Here is a 23,161-nt window from a genome sequence, read left to right as displayed (position 1 = left end):
TCTGTGGGAGGAGGTGATCTGCCCCACCTGTCTGAGTGCTAAGGGTGGGCAGCAGCAACCTGAGCCAGGAGGAAAGATCAGGAATGGTGGGGCTGATGTGGTCTCTCTTGTGGCTTTGGGGACTCTGGTTGGCAACTTCGGGCTCTCAGGTTGCATCTCCGTGGAGTTGGGTCTCCTGGAGCCACAGACCACACACATCCCACCCCCGCACCCTCAGGTTATGAGGGAGCCTAACTGTTATTTACTACCAGCTCTGACTCCTGAACCACAATGAGCTACAGATGGGACCCTGCTCAAGAATCTGGGAGCATCTAGTGAGGAGACAGAGAAAGAGTTATGGAGGCCACAGGAGAGATTTAGATAGGCTTTTTATAGAGCTTGGACAGCCACAGGCTTGAGAACAAAGGACTCTCACAATCACAGGCTTTTAAAACTCCTGGCATCTCACATGAACCTGCGAAATCTTAGCATTACAATCCCTGCACTTAGGGACCTCAGAGACCATCTCATCTGAACCTGTTATGGTGCAGCTGAGGAAGTGAGCCCAGAGAAAGCCAGCACCTCATCTTAGGTGGCACAGCACATGCTCCAGTAAACCAGGATGAGCTGCGATGGTGCTCCAGAGGCACAGTCATGAGCTCCATGTCCCACTGAGGCCCTGCCTGCAGTGGGGACCCTGTCCCAAAGGATCAGAGGCATGGGATGCAGTTGTTTGCAAGGAACCTGAACAGATGTCAGTCTCTGGGTTGCGGACCAGAAGTGGTAGCGCCCTCTGCTGGCTGCACTGGAATTTTAACATGGAAATACAAAGGAGGAGGAATGCTGGGGGCTCCGACTTAAATTTCAGTGCTCTAGGGGTGCCTGGCTGGCTCAGTCAGTGGAACATGCGACTCTTGATCTCTGGGTTGTAAACTGGAGCCCCACACTGGTTATAGAAATTACTTAAAAATTAAAAAAAAATCTTTTTTAAAAATTTCAATGCTCTGCACTTGGCTAATTCCCAACTGGCCAAGTCCTACCCCTCTAAGGGCAGGCTTCCCCCTATGTCTGTGCCTTAGCTCCATGCGGAGGTCTAAGGAGGAACTGAGGCTAGGAGGCCAGGGTGGGTGGGGCTCAGTCTGGGGCAGGGCAGACACTGAGCTGAGGCTGCTGGGCCTGAGAGCTAGGTGCAGTCCGAATTTAGGTCTAGACCCTGACATGGGTCTGAAATCCCACTGGGGTTAGGTTTTGGTGTCGCACAGAAAGAGGTCAAGTCTCAGTCTGCCATTGCCAGACTGTGTCACTTAAGCAAGTGACTTTACCTCTCTGAGAGCAAGCTCCCCAGCCCAGGGTGTTGTGAGGATCTATTGAAACCCCATTGTCAGGGGTACCAGCTTCTTCTAGAAAGAAGAACCCCTTCCAGGCTCAGAACCCCTATCTGCTCCCTCTCCTCCTGCATCCTCAGTGTTTGCCCTGTGTCGTCCCCACACCCTGGCATCTGGGCTCTGCCCCTACTTGTCCCTGATACCTGCTCTATATCCACCTCCTCAGTTCAGTCCTGCAATCTATCCCTGATCCAGCTTAGGATGCCTGTTCACTTGCCTTTGCCAGGCAGGACTCCTCTTTGGCCATAATGGGCCCAAAATAGCACTTCCCCTTGCTGCTTCCTGCAACCTGGCCTGTGGCTTAAGGTCTGTGAGGACAGAAGAGAGAATTGGTGTTTGGCAGGCATGCAAAATATGTGAAGGTCTCATAGAGGTCATTTGGGTCCGGAGAGGGCAGACACTTGCCTGGGGTCACACAGTGAAGGGAGGCGAGGGCTGAGATTTGAGTGCGGACATCTGAGTCCCCTATCTCCTCCCCAGTCTCTACCCGAAATGTCTAAGCCGGGGCCTTAGCCAAATTTGCTGTCCCTTCACCAAGTCTTCTGGACCTGCAGATTATTGCTAGCCCCAGTTCAAGGCATATGACGGGGCCCCTGAAGACCAGCTAATTTAGTTCTGTGCTTCAGGGGTTCTAAGGGTCATTCTCTGACTGTTCTGATCACAGGAAACCTTCCTGCCTGGGCTGTCCTCTACACCCACCCAGCTTCCACCCCCACCCCACCCCCCAGCCTCAATGCTGCCTTGCTGTGTGATCTGAAATAAGTCCCTATCCCTCTCCTTGCCTCATCTTCCCCCTGAGGTAGATGTCTAGCTAAACCCTGCCCTCTGTCCCTAGCCCAAGGAACCACTTGGAGAATCCCTTTGGAGAAGAGATGGCTCTCTCTTGTCCTCTGAGGTCAGAACACCCCACCCAGGGCTGGTTTAAGGAACTTGAGCCAGACACCTCATGAGTGATTGGATGTGGCTCTGGCTGCTCAGACTCTGTCTCTCCTGTCCTCCAGCCACTCCATGTGACTTCCCCTCTTCTCTTCCCTGAGCCACAGAGACCTGAGCAGACAGATCGCATGTGAATCCAGGCTGTACCACTTAGCAGACTGGTGACCTTGAGGAAGGCATTTAACTTCTCTGAACCTCAGTTTCCTCATCTGAAGAAAGAGAATAATAATGGTACCAACTTCCCGGGACCATTCTGAGGATTGAGATGGTCCATGCTCCTGACTTGTAGCAAACAATAACTGGGAGCTGGGGTTATTGTTTTGTGATATTTAAGACCTAAAAGGAGACCCTAACAGAATTCTCCAGATTTAATTCAACAAATATTTATTGAGCATCTACTACGTGTCAGGTACTGCAGGCAGCCTAGGGATGGAGCAAAAAACCAAAATGAAGTCCCCTTTCATAGAGCTCATGTTCTGGCTTCCCCTACCTCTTCCTCTCCCCCAGCTGGGCCTACACCATGGACTCCTCACTCCAGCTGGCCCCCCTCCCCTGCTTGCCTTGCCTCAAGCTGTGCTCTCTTCATACCAAACCTAAGCCCCACTTCTTCCGACCCCAATGGCCAGCCATGGCCATACCCTTTAAAGTACTGGTTCTCCACCTCAGCTGGCGAAATTAAAACATGGTGTCCTAAGACAGTTACTCTTGGAGGATAGACTCAGAGGGGACATTTGGGGAGTTTTCAGGCTGACAAATACTCGGCTTTTTGATCCGGGTGTATTTACATTATGAAATTCATCAAGCCACACACTAACAACTGTGTACTTCTTTGTACAAACATTAGACTTCAATCCAGTTCCCTTGGAAAATACTGATACCTGGGTCCTACACTCAGAATTCTGACTTAATTGGCTTGGGATATGGGCCGGGCCCCTCAGGTGATTATAATGTGCAGCCAAGGTTGAGAACTACTGCTTTAGAGGAGCCAATTCTTCTAGGACCCTCCCCTGGGCCTGGGGCCTGATAACTATTCATCCCAGGACCTCCCTCCCCACAGCTGACTGGCTCAGGCATAAACACCTGTCCACAGGCTGACCAATGCCCTGGGATGTGGCCTCCTCGGTAACAGTGGGCTGGGCCTGGCCCAGTCCTACTAAGGTACTTGAGCTGGGAACATGCTGAGAATCCGGCCTTGGGTATCCAATGCCAGAACTGAAGTCTGACCAGGACCCCTATGTTGAGGTGAAGAGGCCCCAAGGCCACAGAAGCTGTGAAGCAGTGAGAACAGCAGCCATCTGGCAGCAAGGGAGGAACCAGAGTCTCAAGGTGAAGAGGCCAAGTGTCCAGAGATGGAGTGCCAAAATGTGGGCCACTGTGATGAAAACTATTTACTGCCAGTTCCCCTTTCCATTAACTACCCCCCCTTTTATTTCAGGGCAGAACAAATCTCTTCTTTGTGGGGGAAAGGATTAATGGCCCCATTTTACAAATGAGGAAATGAAGGCTCACAGGGGATACAAGTCATTCAAAGTCACATAGCTAGTTAGTGGTAAAGTCAAGATTTCTGTCCAGCTTCAAAGTCTGTGTTCTTTCTGCTTTGTTGCACCATGAATTCCACACAAACGTTGCCTTTTACCCTGGAATATGTGTGTTTAATATAATCCCCTCCTTCCCAGATCTTCCAAGTGAAGTGATGCTGCAGGGAGGTGTTCCATGCGTGTCCTGTGGCCTTGAGGGCCCAGCAGACCCAAGATATGTGTATACCAGTTTGCAAAGCATGAACCTGCATTCCCCCTTCAGCAAATGGTATGTGTAAAGTGTTAATCACTTAGGTGGGAAAATGTTCCAACGAGTTCAGCAGAGCTGGGGCATGCTCTGCCCTTCTCAAGTGGTCGTCATCTTCAGCCCCGTGGGTGTACCCTGGTGGGAAGAGATCAGCCCTGCGTGGACTGGCCGGCCCCATGGGTTTGGCCTCTGTATTCTTTTTCTCTTTTTCTTTCTTCTTTTCTTTTCTTTTCTCTTTTCTCTTTTCTTTTCTTTCTTTCTTTCTTTCTCTCCCTCTCTTTTTCTTTCTTTCCTTTCTTTTTCTTTCTTCCTTCCTTTCTTTCTTTCTTTCTTTCGAGATAGCACCAGTGGAGGAGGGGCAGAGAGAGAGGGGACAGAGGATCCAAAGCAGGATCCATGCTGACAGCAGCAACTCTGACACTGGGCTCAAACTCTCAATCCGTGAGATCATGACCTGAGCCAAAGCCAGACGTTCAACTGACTGAGCCACCCAGGCGCCCCTGCATTTTATGTCTACTTTAATGACATACTGTTTTGGACCAGAAATCAGACAGACTTGGATTCTACCCTTGCTCTAAAACCTGAAATCACCTTAGCTTCTGTCAGAATCCCCAGCCTCACATGAGGCTTTGCTGCAAAGAACACCGTTTCCTGGAGGAGCTGTATAGGCTCCCTGGTCGCCTAATTTTTTACTTACTGCCTGGGTCAGCTTCAGATTCCCAAGCCTCATCCCAGATCCAATGACTGAGAAGCTGTAGGGAGCCTGGGAATGTATACTTACATGGACAATTATGTATCACACTTCCTGTTTACACATGTGGCCTGTAAGGGATTCTGACACGTAGCCCTGGTTACAAAGCAGTGAACTGGCATAAGCCCTTGTTTTCCTGATGAAAGAACTATAGCCCCCACAGGGGCAATGACTTGCCTAGGATAACACAGCAAGTGGCAGCCTTCTCATCCCAGCATCCTTCTGGGTCTCCAAGCCCTCCCTTCTGCTCAAGTGAGCAGGTGTTGGGAGGTCCATCAGATGGGGAGCCCCGAGGTTGCTGGCTGGAGGCCACTATGCCACTGATGGGGAGCAATCATTTGGTGTTTCTATTTATTGACTCTTTAAAATTCATCATCCAAGGAAAGTTAATACATGACTGTTTGGTAGCAAGAGAAACATAATCTAAGACCGCAATGACCCACGCACCCCAAACAAAAACAGAACCAAACAAACCCCATCTGAAACCAGACCTTTGGAGCTGTAGCTGAAGAAGCAAGGGGGCTGGGGGTCAGACTGGCTCCTGCAGTCCAGGGGGCAGAGAAGAGGCTGCCCTCAAGTGGTTCCCAGTTAAAGAGGCCATGTCCAGCCCCTCAGCTCTGGGCATTCTTCCTGGAGGGGCTGCCCTGGCAGGAAGGGTGTGAAGAGAGGGACTCAGTGGTCAGAGTGAAGGGGCTCTTAGGCCCACACTCCTAAGGTGACCATACTGCCAGTGCATGAGACACAGGGGCTGGGGAGGCAACTTTATGGAGAGCAGGGGCCCTTTCCTCTTCCCTGCTCAGGCCAGGAGAGAGCCTTGCCCAAGTCCCCATCAGTGTTACCAAATTTGGAAATGACTAAAGGCACTGCCAAGAAGTTAGGAAATACCAAGGCCTGGGGAGGCCCCCAGATGGGAGTCACTGCCCCCAGCAGTCATCATCTTGTTCTGGACGACTGAGGGTACTTGGTCCTTGGCTCTGGATACCGGAGGGCAGCCCAATCAGGACAAGGCCGTGGAAAGTATATGTGAAGAGGCAATGTTTTAGTGCCCTGAACATGCAGTGTGTGTGTGTGTCTGTGTGTGCACACATGCGTGCAAGTATGTAATGGTGGGGGGATTGGTCCTTCCAGGAAGGCTTGCTTAGGGTCCTAGGTGGCCCCCAGAGCAGATATAGGGTTTTTTTCCCTTCTGTTATTTCTTCAAATCACCCCCTGCCCAGGTCATTGCATAAATAAGTGCTTGGGAAGGTACACATCTAAAAAGGAACATAAATACTGTACATGGGAAAGGATTCTGCCCCAGCCCTCCCACTGTCCCCAGAAAACCCTCCAAATATTGCACATGGCCCTCCCTAGCCCCATGGGGTCCAGGCCCGGCTGTGTCTTTGGTAGAAGCTCCAGGGACAGAGGTCCTGGGCAGCCCACGTGCCCCCTACCCCACCCCAATCGTGACTGGGAACACCGCAGCAGCCAGAGGGTTGGGAAAGGCCTTGGCCCACTGGCCAGCAGGTGTTCCATCAGTAATACTTCCTCAGGGATAGGAGGGAGCCCACACAGTCACAGGTGAGCCCCTGGTGGGACACTCCCAGTCAGAGTCTGCATGTGGGCTAGGAAGAGGCAAGCAGGTTGAGGGCAAGTGGGCGGGCCAAGTCCTGGGCCACAGTGGACAGGGTCACACCCTCCATAGGAGGAGGTGGTTTGTGCTATCATCTCGGCCCACAGTCTCGCTGCTGCCACCACCCCCACTGCTGAGTCGGAAGTCCTCATAGCCGTCACCTCCACTGATAACCAGCATTTTAGGCCTGGCTGAGGCAGGTCCTCGGTGCCGAGGGGAGTCCCGGTGCTCCAGGGATGGAAGCTTCTCAGGGCCTTGGGAGTGGAGGGAGAGGATCCGTTAGCCTGGGGGCAACTGGTGGCTGTACTGTCCCCTAAAGGCCTGCACCCCAGAAGACAAGGAACAGAGACAGGTACATTTCCTGAGGGGATCCTACTTCCTGTTAGCCAAGAACTTCTTGTTTGAAAAGAAATGCCCACTTCTTGGCAGTCACACAACTTACCTCTATCTGTACTTTCTAGTCAAGAGCGGCATAGGTTCCCAGGGCCACACCACTTTCTCTCAGTTACTGCACATGCACTGTCCTCCTCATACCACTTCCTGCTTCCAACAGCCCTTTCTCGGCTAGGGAGCTTAGGTCTTCTCTGGACACAGACCACTCCTGCCCGAGGCTTCCCTGCTTCCCGATTCCCACTGCCACTTCCTCTTGGGAATATGGTTTCCTGCCCGGTCAAAGCAAGACTTGGCTAATTGTAGCCTCCTTGATGTACATCATTTCCTAATACATTTCACTTTCTAATTCTCATAGGCCACTTCTGTCTTATCTACCATTTGTGTTCTACTTACTGGTGCCATTTCTATTTCCTGCTCTGCACATCACTTCCTGACTCCACTTTCTGCCCCAGACATCATCTCTAGTCCTCTTTCATCTCCTGCCATATACGTCCCTTGCGGTGCCATAGTCTAATTCTTGGGTTATAGTTCTTACGGTTCACTCCCTGTCTACCGTGACACTTCTAGATAGAGTTTTACATACACCCCCTATCCTAGGAGGTTTTATTTTGGGGTTTCTAGAGCCTATTTCCTGTCATATATGCCATTTCCAGCTCTGTATTACACTCTTCTTCCCTCTTAAACCTCTTCTGGCAGGATAGGGGAGTCTTAAGAGACTGAAGAGGATCCCAGGATCCCTGGATTGGTAGGATGCACAAACCTACCCGTGTCTGGGGGAGGTGGTGGGGTTGAGCAGAGCAGGTTGAAGCCGTCTGGCAGCTGGACTGCAGCCAAGAAGCGGACGTGGCCGGTGTGTCCCTGGCCTAGGCCAGCGGGGCTAAGGGGTGCTCGCGGGCAGCTGACGGTACTGGGCGAGGTGGGCATGGTGAGCACGACGCCGGCACTGGTGCCCACCCACAGCAGCTCTTCACACACCAACAGCGCTGTGATCCTCAGGCAGGCAGCCTTGTGCTGCCGGATGATGGCGTCCGAGCCTAGGGTGCAAGAGAGACCAGAGCTGAGGCCGAATTCTCACCCTGGCTCAGCTTCCTCAATGATGGGGCAGAAAGGCTCCAAGGGAAGGGGTAGTGGTGGACTGAGGTCAGTACCTGCCAGCATCCTGTGCACGGGAGGTGTGACGTCTACCTCTGCCAGCTGCTCAAAGGTGTCTGGATGGTAGAGACACACGTGGGCACTACCCTTCAATGTCACCCACACACCCAGGCTGGAGTCCACCATACAAGCCACGCTGCGGCTGGAATCCTGCCCCACATAGAATGTGTGCTGGTTGGGGAGACAAGTAGAGTGCAGGTGGGTGACCGGCAGGCTTGCCTTCTCTGCCCCTTCCTGCCTTGTGCTTCACCAGTGCCCCCCTCATCCCTTACAGCTGCCACTAAACCTCTCCAGAAAGCCACCTGGACTGACAGCAAAGGCAGCCTTCCTCCTTGATCTAGATGACCAACCTAACAAAGCTTGGCTTCACTGAAGCCCCGACTCAATCCTCAGAAATTCAAATGGAGCTGCCTTTCCCCATGAAACTCCATGACTCCATGATCAGAGAATTTTAGAGCTTGAAAGATTTTCAGATCAATCATTGGGCTCTCCCTGGACAGAGGGAGGCTTTCTTATTGCCCCTATGGTCTCATCTCTCACTTTCATGAGTCAGGCTCACCTCAAATCACCAACTGTGTCCCCACTACCCTCCCCCCCCCGCCCCACTCCCCAATGCTACCTCCAGCTGCAGTGTGTCAGGGCTCAGGACAAGGATTCGGTTCTGGCAGCCACACCACAGACGCCCACCCACAGACACCATCTTGGTGATGGGGCTCCCCTGAGAACCCAGGGTCACTGACTTGAAGTTCTGGGGGTCCCAGAAATGGCCTGGAGTGGGAGTGGGATAAAGAAAACAGAGTAAATTCAGTCCACTATTGCATTACCCCCACACCCTGAAATGAAATGAAATGAAATGAAATGAAATGAAATGAAATAAAATGAAATGAAATGGTGTCCTCATTTATACACAAGGACACCAAGGCCCAGAGAGGGCCTGAGAGTTCCCCAAAGCCACATCTTCAGACTCATGGCCCCAAGGCCCCACCTGTGCTCAGAAGACAGTGCCAGCAAGGGGCTCGTGGGGGGTGGGGGAGGGGTGGGTTCCCACCTGCTTCTCTTTGGTAGACCACAAGTTCTCCATTGGCCAGAGACACAAACACCTGGTTATTCAGATACCTAGGCAGGGAAAAGAAGGAGGAGTCAGGGGTTTCAGGAGGCCAGAGGAGGTCACCTTGGGCCAAAGCATCGTAGCCAGAATGGCTATATTTCCCGAGAGACCACCCCTCCAGGCAGGGAAGCCTGAGGCTAGGAAGGGGTAGGATTGGCTCATAGTCAAAGAGTATATGAAAGGCACAGCTAGCCTAGGGCCAAGCCCCTGGCCACCAGCCTCCACAGAAAGGAGGGGCCAGTCGAGCAGGGAGACCTGGGTGAACAGCAGGAAACCTGCATGTGTAGAAGGGTCTGGACTAGGAGGACTACCCAAGGGCCTTACAGGATGCAGGTCACAGAGGCCGCATGCTGAAGCTTCATGCTGTTCCTGCGATCACGGATGCTGTCGGAGGACTGGTACACGTGGACACTGTGGATCAGGGGTGTGCACCTGTGACAAATGCTTGCACACACCAGCCCCTGAAGTATCCCTCCACCTCTGTCTCCATCACCATCTCCTTCCTGCCAGGTGCCTGCCCAAAGCACTGAGATCCAAGAGCCGCACTATGGATCTCAGACTCACTGGCAGCCCTGGCTGCCAGTACTCCTGAGGTCTGACCCAAAGCCCTCCTGCTTCTGCTTCAGGATACCATATGATTTCCAAAGCAGAGAGCTCAGGATACCATATGATTTCCAAAGCAGAGCTCAGTGTCCCCAGCCCCTCTCCTGACCTTACCAGCCATCCTCAGTGCCCAGCCACACAGAGCTCTGGTAGGCCTCAGGGTCAACGCTCAGCAGGTCCTCAAGGCTGCCCCGGGTAAAGGAGCCACGGCTGGAGCGGCGAAGGGCTCTCCCATCCATTGGGCTGGTACTGCAGGGACCGCCAGGTCCAAAGGAGCCAGACAGTGGCAGGAAGCCAGGCTCCTGCTCTTCCTCTGAACTGGTCGTCTCTGCCGTGGCCTCCTTGGAGCTTGGGGTCTCCTCATCTGAGGGAGACAAAGGTCTCTGCCTCCATTCCACCTCTGCCAGGCCCAAACCTGGTATCTTTCTAGATCTCCATCTCTCCTCAGTGCATCCCTTCTGGCCATGTCCCTCTTGAGGGCCTTCCATAGCTGTTCTCCTGTCCCGGCAGCCTCTGCATAGCTCAGGCCTTGTCATTCTGCTCACGGACAGTCTAGTGCTACAGGCTGCTAGTCCTAAGCTGTCCCACTCCAATCCACCAGCACATCGTGGACAGGGGGATCGGCCATTCTACTCCCTACTCCATCTTCCCTACTTGACCAAGCACTTCATGATGTGTAGGATCTGGCCTGACTGTCCTACTGCCCTTGGGTCTTTGGTATCACAGCCCCCGCCCACCTCACTGGCTCCCACTACTCTGCATGGTGACTTCCTGAGACTTGAATCCACACTTTTGCCTATGCTGGTCCCTCCTCACCCATCAGTACCTGCTGTGCTGCCCCCTCCTCTGCGCAGTCCACCCTGCCTGACAGCCCCAAACTGGGCACTCACTGCCAAAGCTAGAGGAGATAGTGGACCGGCTGGCTTGGCTCTGCAGGGTTCCCGAGGGGCTGGGCGAAGACTCATCATCAGAGTCGCTGTCAAAGGGCACCAATTCTGGGCGAGTGTCCCCTTCGGCGGGGCCTGGTGCCATCTCCAGCCCCGAACCTGCAATGGAGATGTGCAGGCAGGGCTGGGGCCCTGGCTCTGCCAGCGTCGCTGCTTCTTCGTCCGCAGCCTCAACGTCCAGTTCTGGACCGGGGGTCTCCAGTGCCGTCTCTGGGGGACTCCTCAGTGAGGCAGGCTGGTCCCTGTGAGATGTAGGAGCGGGGATGAGAGCCTCCAGGAGCCAAGGCCCTGCCCCACTGGTCCACAGGCCCACTAGGCCCAACCCCATCCACACCTGCAGCCACGTAGGGGTAAAGGACAGGGACTCTGGCCTGCTGGCCCGCACACAGCCCCAGGCCTCACCTGTGGCTGCGGCGCTGCAGGCCAGGCACCGCCCCAATGCAGAGGATGCGGGCGGAGCAGACAGCGATGCAAGCCTCCACGTCGGGCTCAGCACGCAGGCTCAGCAGGCATACCTGGCCCACGTAGCCATCGCTGTTGCACACCCACACTTCGGGCATGGGCTCGGGACAGCTGCTCAGGGTCGGAGCTGCACACGAGAACTGCAGAAGACACCAATGGACAGGGGAAGGTGAATGAAGGAATTATTGCCAACTTTCCAGGCTGACCAGCAGAACGGAGGGAGGTGGCCCCGCGTGGGTGTGCGTGAATTCCCAGTACACCCCTCTGAGCACACATGCACACACACACACACACACACACACACACACACAAACACATGTGATATTCTACACATCAAATGCACGTATGCCTGTGTGATAGAAGTATCATCCATTCATGGTACACATACATCCATGCACCTATAAACCCCAAATATGCTCACATATCTATGTGGGTAACAAATGTGAAAAATAGTAACCTCTGTCCATAGGTAGGCAAACTCATACAAGCACATAAATTAGACAGCTTCATGCTAATCACATAGCCTTTGTCCCCATACACACATATAGACATGCATGGCCATACCCATATGCGTGTGACACATATACAGTATTCACATGCATGTGCAGAGTTGTAGGCTCCAAGACACAGAGGGCAACCACAATGTTCAAGGCATGTACATAACGTTGTACACAAAACAAAAACACATGAACATGTGCTGGCTTTGAATACATGCACCCACATGACCCAGGCACATACACGTACCTGCATGCCACTGCGGGTTTTCATGATGGGGATGGCCTTCAGGAACTCAGGGTCTAGACAGCTTTTGCTGGATGCTGTAGGGAGATGGACAAAAAGACACTGCTTAGCATCCACCTCACTTTTGCTCATTTCCCTTCCTCCCCTGCTCCTCGGGGTCTCTCAAGGGAGAATGAGGGGGCTGTAGGATATGTCCTGCTTGTCCCTGGCCTCAATTTTCCCATCTGTACAATGTGGGAGGTAGACCTAGAGGTCCCTAAGGATCTTCTAAACCATGGACCCTGATGAATAGCTTTCCCTGATCTAGGCCTGCTCAGAGTGTATGTATGTGGGGCGCAGAAAGAGGGGTCCTGGCATCCACTCCCACAGTAGCACCCCACCCTAAGCTCACCCTATCCATGGAATTCCCTCCCTGCCGAGGAGGCCCTGGAAAAGTCCCACATTTCTCTGTAGGAGTCTCAGTCCACCCTCCCACCAGCAGGCACTGAAGCACAGAACACAGCAGTCTTGGGACTTCTGGCTCCTGATCTCACAGACCGCTGCAAGGTACTGCCCACTCCCTGGCGGTGCTGGGAGAGGACGCCAGCATGGGCCTGGCTTACCCAGCTTCCTCTTGGCTTCATCAAACACCTGCTCAAAGCCGAGGCGGGCATCAGGGTGGGGGAACTCGAAGATGAAGGAGTCAGTGCCCTCAGGCCTCGTGGTACACAGCTCCAGCTTGGTAGGGGGGAAGGAAAGCGCGTAGCACAGCGCCTGCTTCTCTGACAGGTCCCGGTGCATGGCAGCTGAAAGGTCCCGCAGCGCTTCGTCCAGGCTCTGCCGGGAGGGGACCCAGGCCTCAGGCCCTGACATCTCCCCACAGCCTACTTCTGCCCTGGGAATGCCAGTGGGGACCTGCCTCTCCCCTCAGACAGAAAGTGGGACTCTGTCTCCCCCCCTGGAGGAGGTAGCCTGGATTCTCCCCCAACAGACATGATGGGTCCTCTCTCCTCCCTCAGCTAGGGACGGAGGTGTATCTCCACCCTCAGGCCTAGAACACATCACTTCCCTCAGCTGGGGTGAGGCTGTATTTCCCCCTTCCAATAAGTGACAAAGATGACTGACCTCTTCCTCAGGCAAATGAAAAGGCTGCTCTCTCTCCCTCAGTAGGGTCTGGGAACCCCCGCTGCCCCATTCCCCCAGCCTCAGACAGAGGGCACAGACCTGGTGGGGGAAACCAAGGTTCTCAGAAAGCTTGCTCATCTGGCCCAGAGTGGTCAGGTCCTCGTCTAGGCGGCTGATAGCCTTCTGGATGTTCTCCCGATTGGTGGCTTGGGATGCCCCTGGTGGGAACAGAGGAGGGCCATGGGCAGATACAGAGGCAGACAAGGTCAGGCGTGGACAGACACTCTTCTCTTCCCTCACAGTCTGCAGTTCAGCATGGGGAGTGGCCTGCCAAGCTGAGCGCTTGTAAGCCCCAAGACCCCAGGAACAAAGGCAGCTCTCAGGGAAACCGCAGCCCTAGGAACAGGGAAGTGGGCCTGATTCAGAGCCACTTGGCCCAGGGTGCTGGTCCCTTGGAGAACTCCCTGGAAGAGCACAAAGAATAAACAGCAGGCGGCTCTGCAGCTTATGCAGGCTCCTGCTGACACGGGAAGCCACGGTGGTGTGGTGTAGCCTCCACAGGGGAGTCAGCCGGGCAGCCAGAGCCTCAGGCGCTCAAATCTGCTGACCAAGGGACTCAATTCCCCCACAAAGAAGGGAAAATGAGCTGATGCCCTGGATTTCTCTAGTCCTATCCCATACCTGACCAGGGCCAAGTAGCAGGCCCCACAGGCCAACTCAGCATCCCCACACCCTGCATTGCCTGGCTGGGGGTGTACACCCTGGACCAGTAACCCACAAATAGGCAGAGTAGACAGCAGTGCAGTGTTTTAGAAAAGCTGAGGCTTGGGTTTTCTCCTTCTCCTTTTTTTTTTTTTAAGTTTGTTTATTTGCGGGGGCGGGGACAAGGAGCAGAGAGAGAGAGGGAAAGAGAATCCCAACAGGCTCCACAACGGCAGCACGGAGCCTGACACGGGGCTGTCTCACAAACCACGAGATCATGAACTGAGCCGAAACTAAGGGTGGAATACTTAACCAACTGAGCAACCCAGGCACCCCTCTCCTACTCCTTCTGAAGGAAACTGTCTCCCCATAACCCTCATTGCCAGGACAGCCGTGTTTTCTTCCATATGACCGTGCCCCTCTCTAGCCATACTTGATTGAATCAGAAGTAGACACCTAACCTAGTCATTTTATCAACTGGCCTGTGTTCCAGTGAGAAGAGACAAACGGGACCGATAATCGGCTTGTATCCCTACACAGGTGCCCACATGAGGCAGGCCTGGGTTCACCCCGGGGGCCACCTCAGGTGAGCCTAGGGGCAGAGCCTGGACCTGAACTGACTGCCAGCTCAGAGGTGCCCACGCCACCATCCCAGACCAACCATCCCCCTCAAGGGGACTTGCGGATCCTGGAGCAGCTAGGGAGAAAGGCCATGATGCAGAACAGGCCATGAAGGAACACAGGAGTTAGAAGGAAGGAGGAAGCAGAGAAAGCTGAGAGCAGTGAGAACAGGAAGAACCACAGACAGACAGACAGATGGAGACACAGACACACATGTACACACAGCAGGAGGAGCAGCTCTTTGAAACCACCTCAGCTCCTGACAGCCTCTGCCCCAAACAACACAGATCTTTCCAACCAGCCTTGTGCTTGGACTGACTTGAGTGAGGCCCTGCTCCCTGGGAGTGAAACTGCTGGACCAGAGCAGTGTGTTATCACCTAAGGGGATGCTTGTGCGGTGGTCAGTGGCTGGTGGAGGGCACGTCTGTGGCCTCTGCACTGCTCCAGCCTAGGTTAGGTCCCTGCCCAGTCAAAGGTGATCTGCACGGATGGGTCTGGTGTGGTTCTGTGGGGGACAAACCCATCCTACATGCAACCCGCCTTGTACTGGACGGGAAAGTGAGGCCCCAAAGCAGAAAAGCAGATGGATAGGCAGCCAGCCTGGCCACAGCTCAAACCCTCCAGGAGGGCTTCTTAGAGGAGGACCCCAACACCCAGAAGCCCTGGGCAGGCCTGGGCCAGCCCCACCTTTGATTATGTCCGCATCTTCCAGTGGCAGCTTCCACAGCAGCTTGTACTTGCTGGCCGTGTCAATGACGCTGGCTGCCGTGTACCTGTGGGGAGCCAATGGGGTGCTCTGGCCTGGGCAGCGGAGTGGGGCCCAGGGAGGGACAACTGCTCCCCCCATGCCAGAGCCCAGCCCCACCCCAGCCACTCACAGGCTCATGGAGCTACGCCGCAGGGAGCCTGACTTCCGCTTTAAGGTGGTGCAGACAATGAGGTCCGTGAACAGGAAGAGGGACCGGTCCTTCTTGCCACCAACTGCCTTCTGTGGGGCCCGAGGCAGGACTCAGGCCCAGAGGCCCACCCTCCTGCCCACAATGCCCAAGGGGACAGCCAGGCCCACAGAGGGGTGAGGGCTCTGCCCCTGATTCCCAGAGGCAGAGGCAGAGTTGGGACTCGACCCGGGACTCCTGTTGTGGGGAAGAGCAGGCAGGCCCATGGGCAGCAGGTATGAGCGGGAGTACGAACAAAGTGGGGAGATGGGAACAGGTGGGCAGACAACGGGCCACTTCTTACCACTTCAATGACCATCTCCTGCCTTAGGAACCGCCGCAGAGGGGCTTGGAGCTGTGGGGCAGGAGAGACAACGCATCTTGAAGGCCAATTCTTAATTCCATCTCCTTCCTAGACCCTGGCGACCCCTTGGTCCCACTCCATGTGCCAGGCCATAGAAGCACATCCCATCCCTCCTCCTGATGCTGTGCTGTCAGGCCACAGGACATGTGGCCTGAGACCGGCATGGAAGAGGACATGGATTTGGACAAAGATGTGTGGGGACGCTGGTAGACAGGGATGCAAACACACTGCAGACACTGCTGTGGATGTGGACGTGACCATGATGACCTCAGGTGACCACGGACGGGAACAAAGGCATGGGTGGAGTGGGATGGCACTCACATCCTCCATGCCCTCGATGTGAGCCTCAATCTCCTGCAGCACACGGGCATGTCGCTCTGCCTCCTCGGCACTCCGCACACCCTTGTTGATGCGTTCAGCCACCTGTTTGATGTTCCGCTGAGCATCCAGCAGGAGCGGGTGGTCTGGGTGGTCCTCGGGTGTGTGCTTCAGGAGGTCCTGGGGTAGGAATGAGGACCAGACCCCTGCTTAGCTGCCCCTGTCAGGCCCTGGGGCCCACACTGACTGCTGGACTCAGAGGGACTATAGGTGGATTCCAGAGAGGACTTATTTTCCGACCCAACCCCTGGGGACTCTGATGCCAGGCTCGACCAAGTGGGGGCCTCAGAGCCCCCTGCATCCTCCAGGCCTTGCCTCCCTGCCCATGGACCCCATGCTCACCTTCACCAGAAGCTCATAGCGTGGGATCCGCTGTACAGGCTTGATCATGAGGTCAGATAATGCCTGCTTCTCCTTGTTCTCACGCATGCTTTGCTGAAACCAGAAAGAAGGTGGATGGGTACCCAGGTGAGGAATGTCATGCAAAGAAGGGAATGTCCAGGGATGGGTCCCCAGCCAGCCCCTCCAGGCCAGCCCAAGAGCAAAGGCTGACCCACATACTAAGGCTGTGGTGCCCAGGCTGGGAGCTCTTGGGCAATCCCCCACCAAAGCTAGTCCACGAGGAGGGTCATGTCCATCCCCCTGAGCTAGCCCACAGTACCTCCAGGAACTTGAGAAAGGCAGGCCTCGCCTCCTTGGCCACACGCACGGCATCCTTTGCATTGAGAAAGTTATCAATGTAGGCAGAATAGATGTTGACCAGGACGTCTTTGGAGAACTGTGGGTGAAGAGGCAGGTTGTGGACCTTCAAGGTATCTCTTATTCCACCTCACCCTGTCCTGGTTTCTAATGATTCACAAGCCAACATTCTTTCCCTCCAACTGGACATAATATGGTCTCTAAGGGCTTGGGCATTTGCTCCTACGTCGTGTGTACATGTTGTAGGTGCGACTGGTCAGGTGTGTACATATACCTGCACACACATATGTGCATTACCTATGGTTTGCGTGTCATGGATGTACATATGCCTAGATGTGTCCTGCCAGGACACCACACCAGGTTCTCCCATTTCCAACTGGGCATTTCCATCCTTGGTCTCCAACCCCACCAAGTCCAGCCAGGCAGGTCTCCTTCCTCACTGTCCTCTGAGTGACACAGACTCATTCCACCTGCTTGGCTCATGTAATTCCCTTCACCAGAATGCCCTTCCTGCACCCGAATCTCACCCACCCTCAGCGTTAAGCTCCAACTGTGCCTCCTCCAGGAAGCACTCCCTGCCCTGACTAGGGCTCTTCCTGGAACTATACCTGGCCTCTGGCCTCCCTTGATCTCCCAGGACAAGTCTCCTCTCTGCAAAAAGGTAGGTACACCCATTCCATCCAGTAAAGCCCTGCTCAGGTCAGGCACACAGCTGGTGGCTAATACCCACTGGCCAGATGACAGCTGGGCTAAATGTGAAAGTTCTTGGTCAGAAGCCCTGGCTAGGAGTTGGGACATCCCAGTTCCTGTCTCAGCTGCACCATGGATGGACTAGGTGACCTGTGGTGGTATTTGTTTCTGGCCCCTCTGGGCCTACAAATCCCTGTGTCTCTGAGGTGCTGACTGTCCTCCTCCCCAACCCCGGGTGTACTACAGGGCACAGGCTGAAGCAACCTGGAGAGGAAGACAGCCCCTAGCCCCTACCCCCTACCCCATCTTGGCACAGAGCATTCTCTGCTGACCCCTCCCTGGGGCCAGGGCTTCTGCTCCAGTCAGACCCTGGTCAGCATCACAGTCCAGACAGCAGAGGAACCTGGTGACACTGAAGGTAGTGATAGCCTAGAGATGTCAGCACTCAACTGGGGTCCCATCACTGCTGGGCCAAGGTTCCTGCCACATCAGTTCCAGGTCAGCAGGCACCTTCTAAGACCTTCTTAGGCACAGGCCCACCCACATCATCACAAACACATGAAAAAACACCCACATCTTATAAAAATAGGTAATATATTTTTTTTGTTAGTACAATTCTTGGAAGGATTTTTACAATTTTGCTTTTGAAATTATTTTGCTCTGAATAACCATTTAGTTTATGTTTGGCTACGATTTATCAGTCATCATCATGCATCCTTGGGAATTCTGGCAAAATAACAAAATGTAACTTAAGTTTTTTCAAATGTAAGTTCGTATAAATGAATACTAAATTTAACAATTAAAGAAAATGGCATGTTATGGTTTTATAGACATTGAATTAAATGTTTATTAGTTTTACTTTTTTCTAAGTTTATTTATTTATTTTGAGAGAGAGAGAGCGAGAGAGCAAGCCGGGGTGGGGGTGGGGGGGCAGAGAGAGAATCCTACATTGGGATTCGAACTGAAGAACCGTGACATCATGACCTGAGCCGAAATTTAGGGCTGGACACTTTACCAACTGAGCCACCCGGGTGCGCCCATCAGCTTTGCTTTCATAGTTCTTTTTGAATTTTGAAGCTAGTACCTTTTCTAAGGTCCCAATCACTATTGTAGGATCCTGAAAAGCTCCCAGGCAGAAGTCTGCTTGTGGTGAAAGGGAGCACAGGGTGGGGTAGAGTGTGGACGCTGGAGCCATATTTCCTGGAGTTGAATCCTCCACCACTTATTAACTGTGACTTTGATTGGTCACTTTTATCTATGCCACAGAGTCAACTTTGAACTCGAGGGAATAACTGCACCTTTCTCCTACACTTACGGATATACGTAACATATTTAAACTTTTATTTTTAAGTAGGCTCTATGCCCAATGTGGGGCTCAAACTTATGACCCTGAGATCGAGAGTCCCATGCTCTACCGACTGAACCAGCCAGGAGCCCCCTATAACATACTTAGAATAATGGCTAGCACCTAGGTGCCAAGTAGTTAGCTATTCCTATTAAAATGCCTGATGGAAAAAAGGGCTAGTTACAGTAAGGGTTGAGGTCAATATCAGCATCCACTGGAGGTCCGAATCAGTGTCAGCACCAATTCAGGTGCTGTAACCAGAGTTGGGTCCGGGATCAGAATCAGTATCTGGATGGGGTTGGGGTCCATGCCAGAGTCCAGCCAAGCTCTGGGGTTGGGCAGTGTCTAGATTCAGGTCAACCCAGAGGCTGCAGTCAGTGCCAGTGTCTGCTCAAGTTCTGGTGTTGGATTTGGGATCAGGGTCAGTGTCCAGATGGAGTGGGTGTGGGTGAGGGGTCCATGGCAGCAGCAGCCCCTTCCAGGAGGGGCCCAAGCTTGTGAGCACTGCTGCATGGGTAGCAGGGCCACTCACCGACTGGACAAGCAGGTCTCCCACCTTCTGCTGGGCATGCCAGGTCTGCACACAGTGCCGCACCTGCTCTAGGAACTGCTCATGGTGCTCCAGGAGCTCAGGGATCTGGTCGAAGATCTCGTCCACCAGCGACGGGTCACACAGCAAGGAGTTCTCTGGCTGCTTTAGTGGCTGCATGTAGCCCTGGGGGACCCACAGGGTCAGTACAAGTACCCTCAGAGGGATGATAGCCCAACCCACCAGTACAGGTGCAAAGGAAATCTTCTGGGTCTATAACTCAGTGGCCATGCCTCCTGGATCTCCCTCATTAGACTCAGAGCTCTAGGAGGGAGACAAGAGGACCTATCCCCATGCCCCTCACTGTGCAGCCCAGGGCCTGACATAAGATGGGGGTAAGTAGGCTCAGGAAAGTTAGCTGGATGCATGAACAAACAGAGCTTGGAGTGAGGAAAGCAAGAAGACTGGGCTCCTGGGAGACCCCCCCCCCCCCACACCAACTCAGCAAATATTTTATCGAGCGCTCACTCTGTGCCAGGCACCGTTCTAAGAACTGGGAGACAGCAGTGAACAAGGAAGACCAAATTCCCTGCCCTAACAGAGCTTACAATCTAGTCAGATCAAACACACAAATAAAAGAAATAAACAAAAATAAACCACATTTCATAAACTCTTTAAGGAATTTCTGCCAATTATTATATGCCATCTATTATAGGATGAACTTGGATTTCAGAGATGTTAAAAGGTGAAGAATGCATCTTAGAATCAATTACATGTAGAAAGTCAAAAACGAGAAGTGCTGCCGGGAAAATGAAGCAAGGAGGGGCATGGGAGGCCTTTAGTGCCACTATCTGAGCACGTTCTCACAGTTTTCAGATCTACCAGTCAGTCTGATTAAAACTATTTTTCACCTCAAATCAGTGGTATTTCCTGAGAATGCACAGCCCTGCTTAGCAGCAGGCGTGCTCATGGAGAGGTCGCCCTCTACTGGCCCAAACTATCACTACAAACCAAAGAACTGAGGATGCTTGAAGAAGTAATGCAATGTTGCAGTAAAATTTATATTAAACATTAAAAAAATTGGCCTGTTTTATAAAACAGCCCTGAAAAACTAAAGCTCAACAGAATCCTCTAGTCTGGTTGGGCATTCTTTTTTTTTTTTTTAATTTTTTTTAACATTTATTTATTATTGAGAGACAGAGAGAGCACATGAGCAGGGGAGGGGCAGAGAGAGGGAGACACAGAATCTGAAGCAGGCTCCAGGCTCCGAGCTGTCAGCACAGAGCCCGACGTGGGGCTTGAACCCACAGACCGCGAGATCATGACCTGAGCTGAAGTCGGCCACCTAACCGACTGAGCCACCCAGGTGCCCCCTGGTTGGGCATTCTTAAAAGGTCAGGAGGTGATGGTGAGGAGGCAGGCAGGCTGCCTCCCTCTTACAGCTCCTAGGCCAGTCTGAGCCAGGGCCTTCTCTGTGGCAGGGGCTGTTGCCCCACAAGGAGAGGAGCTAAGCCACTCATGTCCGGATCCTAGTGCCCCACACAGAAGCAGGCACACAGTGGGAGGAAAGAATAAACTGATACAGATGCTCCTAGGAGCCAACACCTGCACCCACTCATCACGTACTTGCTGAGTAACTACTGAGTGTCCGGACTTCTAAGCACCAGACAGCCCTGAGGGCAGACAAAAGTCCCTGTGCTTGTGGAGCTAACACTTCAGTGGAGGGAGGCAGAAAATAAGCACCATAAATAACAAAATTATTACACAGGATGTCAGAAGGCAGTAAGTATTGTGAGGGAAACAAGACAGGGGCAGGAGTGCTGGAAGAAGGGGGCTGGGTCAGGGAAAGTGGGGTTAGCTGGGAATTTGGGGGTTAAAGAAAGACTTAAAGGGTGAGGGTGACACTGAAGAAAGATTTAATCTTTTTTTTTTTTTTTTAAAGTCTTGGAAAATGCAAACATGATTTATTGCCTTTTTTCTTTTTAGTGAACATGCTCCTCTCTTGCCTTCTGCTTTTCAACATGACGTCAGCACTGGAATGTATTATAATTCGGTATTTCTAAATCTTCACTTCTGTTTCTTAAGACCTCAGGAACAGAATATCTTCTGCTCTAATTCTTCTCCATCAACAGGAGCTGGGTTAAAACTCAAGATTCTGTAAAGGTATATTGTCCTTCATAAGCCAGAACTTGAAGACAGTATCTCATTCTTTGGGGTAGGATAGAAAGATTTAATCTTAAGACTTGGGTTCAAATCCCATCTCCTTCTGGCTATTACCCTTGGTGTTTAACTCCTTCATTTTAAACTCCTGGCCTATACCCGAAACTAATGTCACACAGTGTGTCAACTATACTTCAATTACAAAAGAGAAAAGAAAAGAAAAAAAAAAGAGGCTCCTGACCTGCAGGAACAATACCAATCAATTTGGGGGGCAGTGGTCACTGCGAGAAAACACTAGGGCTGTGGAGTCCAATCTCAGTTTGAATTGAATACCACCTATGCTCAGGCAGTGCAGACTAGCTGGTGAGAGGAAGCACCCTACAGTCAGGGTGTCAGGGATTCAACCCAGGCTATGGTACTTCCTGGCTCTCTGACCTTGAACAATTACTATACTTCTCTGTGTCTCAAGTTCATCCTCCGTAAAATGAGGGTTATAATGAGATTTATATGATTTAAGTTATGTAAAGTGCACATATTAAGCACTCAATACATGTCAGCTCTTAATATCACTACTTGTTGGTGTCCCACAGAAATCCTTAGGCTCAAAGCTAATCCCCAACGTGCTGGTATTTGGAGGTGGGGTCTTTGGGAGGTGAGTAGGTCATGTGGGTGGAGCCCTCATGAATGGTATTTGTGCCCTTATAAAAGAGGTCCCAGAGAGCTCCCTTGGCCCTTTCACCATGGAGGACACAGTGAAAAGATGGCCATCTATGACTATGAACCAAGAAGCAGGTCCTCACCAGACACCAAATCTGCAAGCACCTTGATCTTGGACTTCCTAGCCTCCAAAACTTTGAAAACTGAATCTGTATTTGTTTAAGCCACTCAGTCTACGGAATTTTTGTTCTAGCAGCCCAAATGGACTAGAATACCACTTAAGAGACGAATGACCCTGGGCAGGTTTCTTAACCTCTCTGAGCCTTCATTTCCTCCTATGAAGAGGGAGTTATGATATCTACCTCACAACGTTAATGCAAGGATTAAATGTGATCTTATACACACACACTCACACGTACACACACAGATTTGCCAGGCAGTATGCTAAATTATACACGCATCTTTCTTGTAATCTGCACTCAAGGTAGGTACTATTATTATTCCCACTCTGCAGACAAGGAAGCTGAAGCAGAGACTGGTTATGTAACCTGCTCCAGGTCACATGGCCGGGTAAGAGGTAGTGCCAGGTCTGAACACTGGTGGCCTGGCTTGGACCTCAGTCCTTCCTTCTGACACACCAGGGCTGCCTTGAGTGACAGTCCTTGGGTTCAGCTGACACTCTCCTGACCATCTCCATCCCTGGCCATGAACACTCTCGATTTGGCCTCCTCAGAACTACCCTCCCTTGGCTCTTCCACCCGCAGGTTCCGCAAGCCTCCGTGCACGGCCAGGAGATTTGAAGGCAGAGAGGCATACCCAAGCCCTGTCGGCTTCCTGTCTGTGAACAAGGCATGAGCAGCCTCATTACCTTTTAATCTTTGCACGGGACGTGGGTATGATTAGTCACGTTTTGTACACAAAAACACCAAGGCTCAGAGAAGCAAGTGATTAGGCTAGCATCACCCAGCAGGGAAGCAAGTGACTCAAACTCTGGACTGCTTGACCCCAATGCCTTTAGCTCCTACCTAAAGGACAACAAAGGACCCCACCCCCTGCCAGACTCCTGCGTGACTATGGCTGCCTGGCAGCCAGGGGCAACCTCTTCTTAAAGATAGCATTCTGG

The 23,161-nt window shown here is 52.6% G+C and overlaps 1 protein-coding gene across 1 annotated transcript in view; it reads right to left on the bottom strand.

The window, feature by feature from the left end:
- Positions 1 to 2,549: 2,549 nt before the first annotated feature.
- The window catches only part of ARHGEF17 (Rho guanine nucleotide exchange factor 17), a 61,514-nt gene continuing 40,902 nt past the window's right edge, over positions 2,550 to 23,161 (bottom strand). The window contains exons 3-21 of the mRNA XM_049619289.1: positions 19,225 to 19,407; positions 16,620 to 16,736; positions 16,301 to 16,393; positions 15,902 to 16,078; positions 15,521 to 15,571; positions 15,160 to 15,269; positions 14,969 to 15,054; positions 13,058 to 13,176; positions 12,457 to 12,670; positions 11,858 to 11,931; positions 11,054 to 11,253; positions 10,595 to 10,893; positions 9,819 to 10,068; positions 9,426 to 9,512; positions 9,042 to 9,109; positions 8,613 to 8,761; positions 7,990 to 8,164; positions 7,606 to 7,875; positions 2,550 to 6,702 (exon numbers count right to left, since the gene is read on the bottom strand). Of these exons, the coding sequence (XP_049475246.1) occupies positions 6,506 to 6,702; positions 7,606 to 7,875; positions 7,990 to 8,164; positions 8,613 to 8,761; positions 9,042 to 9,109; positions 9,426 to 9,512; positions 9,819 to 10,068; positions 10,595 to 10,893; positions 11,054 to 11,253; positions 11,858 to 11,931; positions 12,457 to 12,670; positions 13,058 to 13,176; positions 14,969 to 15,054; positions 15,160 to 15,269; positions 15,521 to 15,571; positions 15,902 to 16,078; positions 16,301 to 16,393; positions 16,620 to 16,736; positions 19,225 to 19,407 (2,919 nt within the window). The 3' untranslated portion in view covers positions 2,550 to 6,505. The remainder of the gene's footprint in view (positions 6,703 to 7,605; positions 7,876 to 7,989; positions 8,165 to 8,612; positions 8,762 to 9,041; positions 9,110 to 9,425; positions 9,513 to 9,818; positions 10,069 to 10,594; positions 10,894 to 11,053; positions 11,254 to 11,857; positions 11,932 to 12,456; positions 12,671 to 13,057; positions 13,177 to 14,968; positions 15,055 to 15,159; positions 15,270 to 15,520; positions 15,572 to 15,901; positions 16,079 to 16,300; positions 16,394 to 16,619; positions 16,737 to 19,224; positions 19,408 to 23,161) is intronic.

Source organism: Panthera uncia, chromosome D1 (assembly GCF_023721935.1).
Source record: "Panthera uncia isolate 11264 chromosome D1, Puncia_PCG_1.0, whole genome shotgun sequence".
NCBI lineage: Eukaryota > Metazoa > Chordata > Mammalia > Carnivora > Felidae > Panthera > Panthera uncia.
This window is presented reverse-complemented; position numbering and strand designations above follow the sequence as displayed.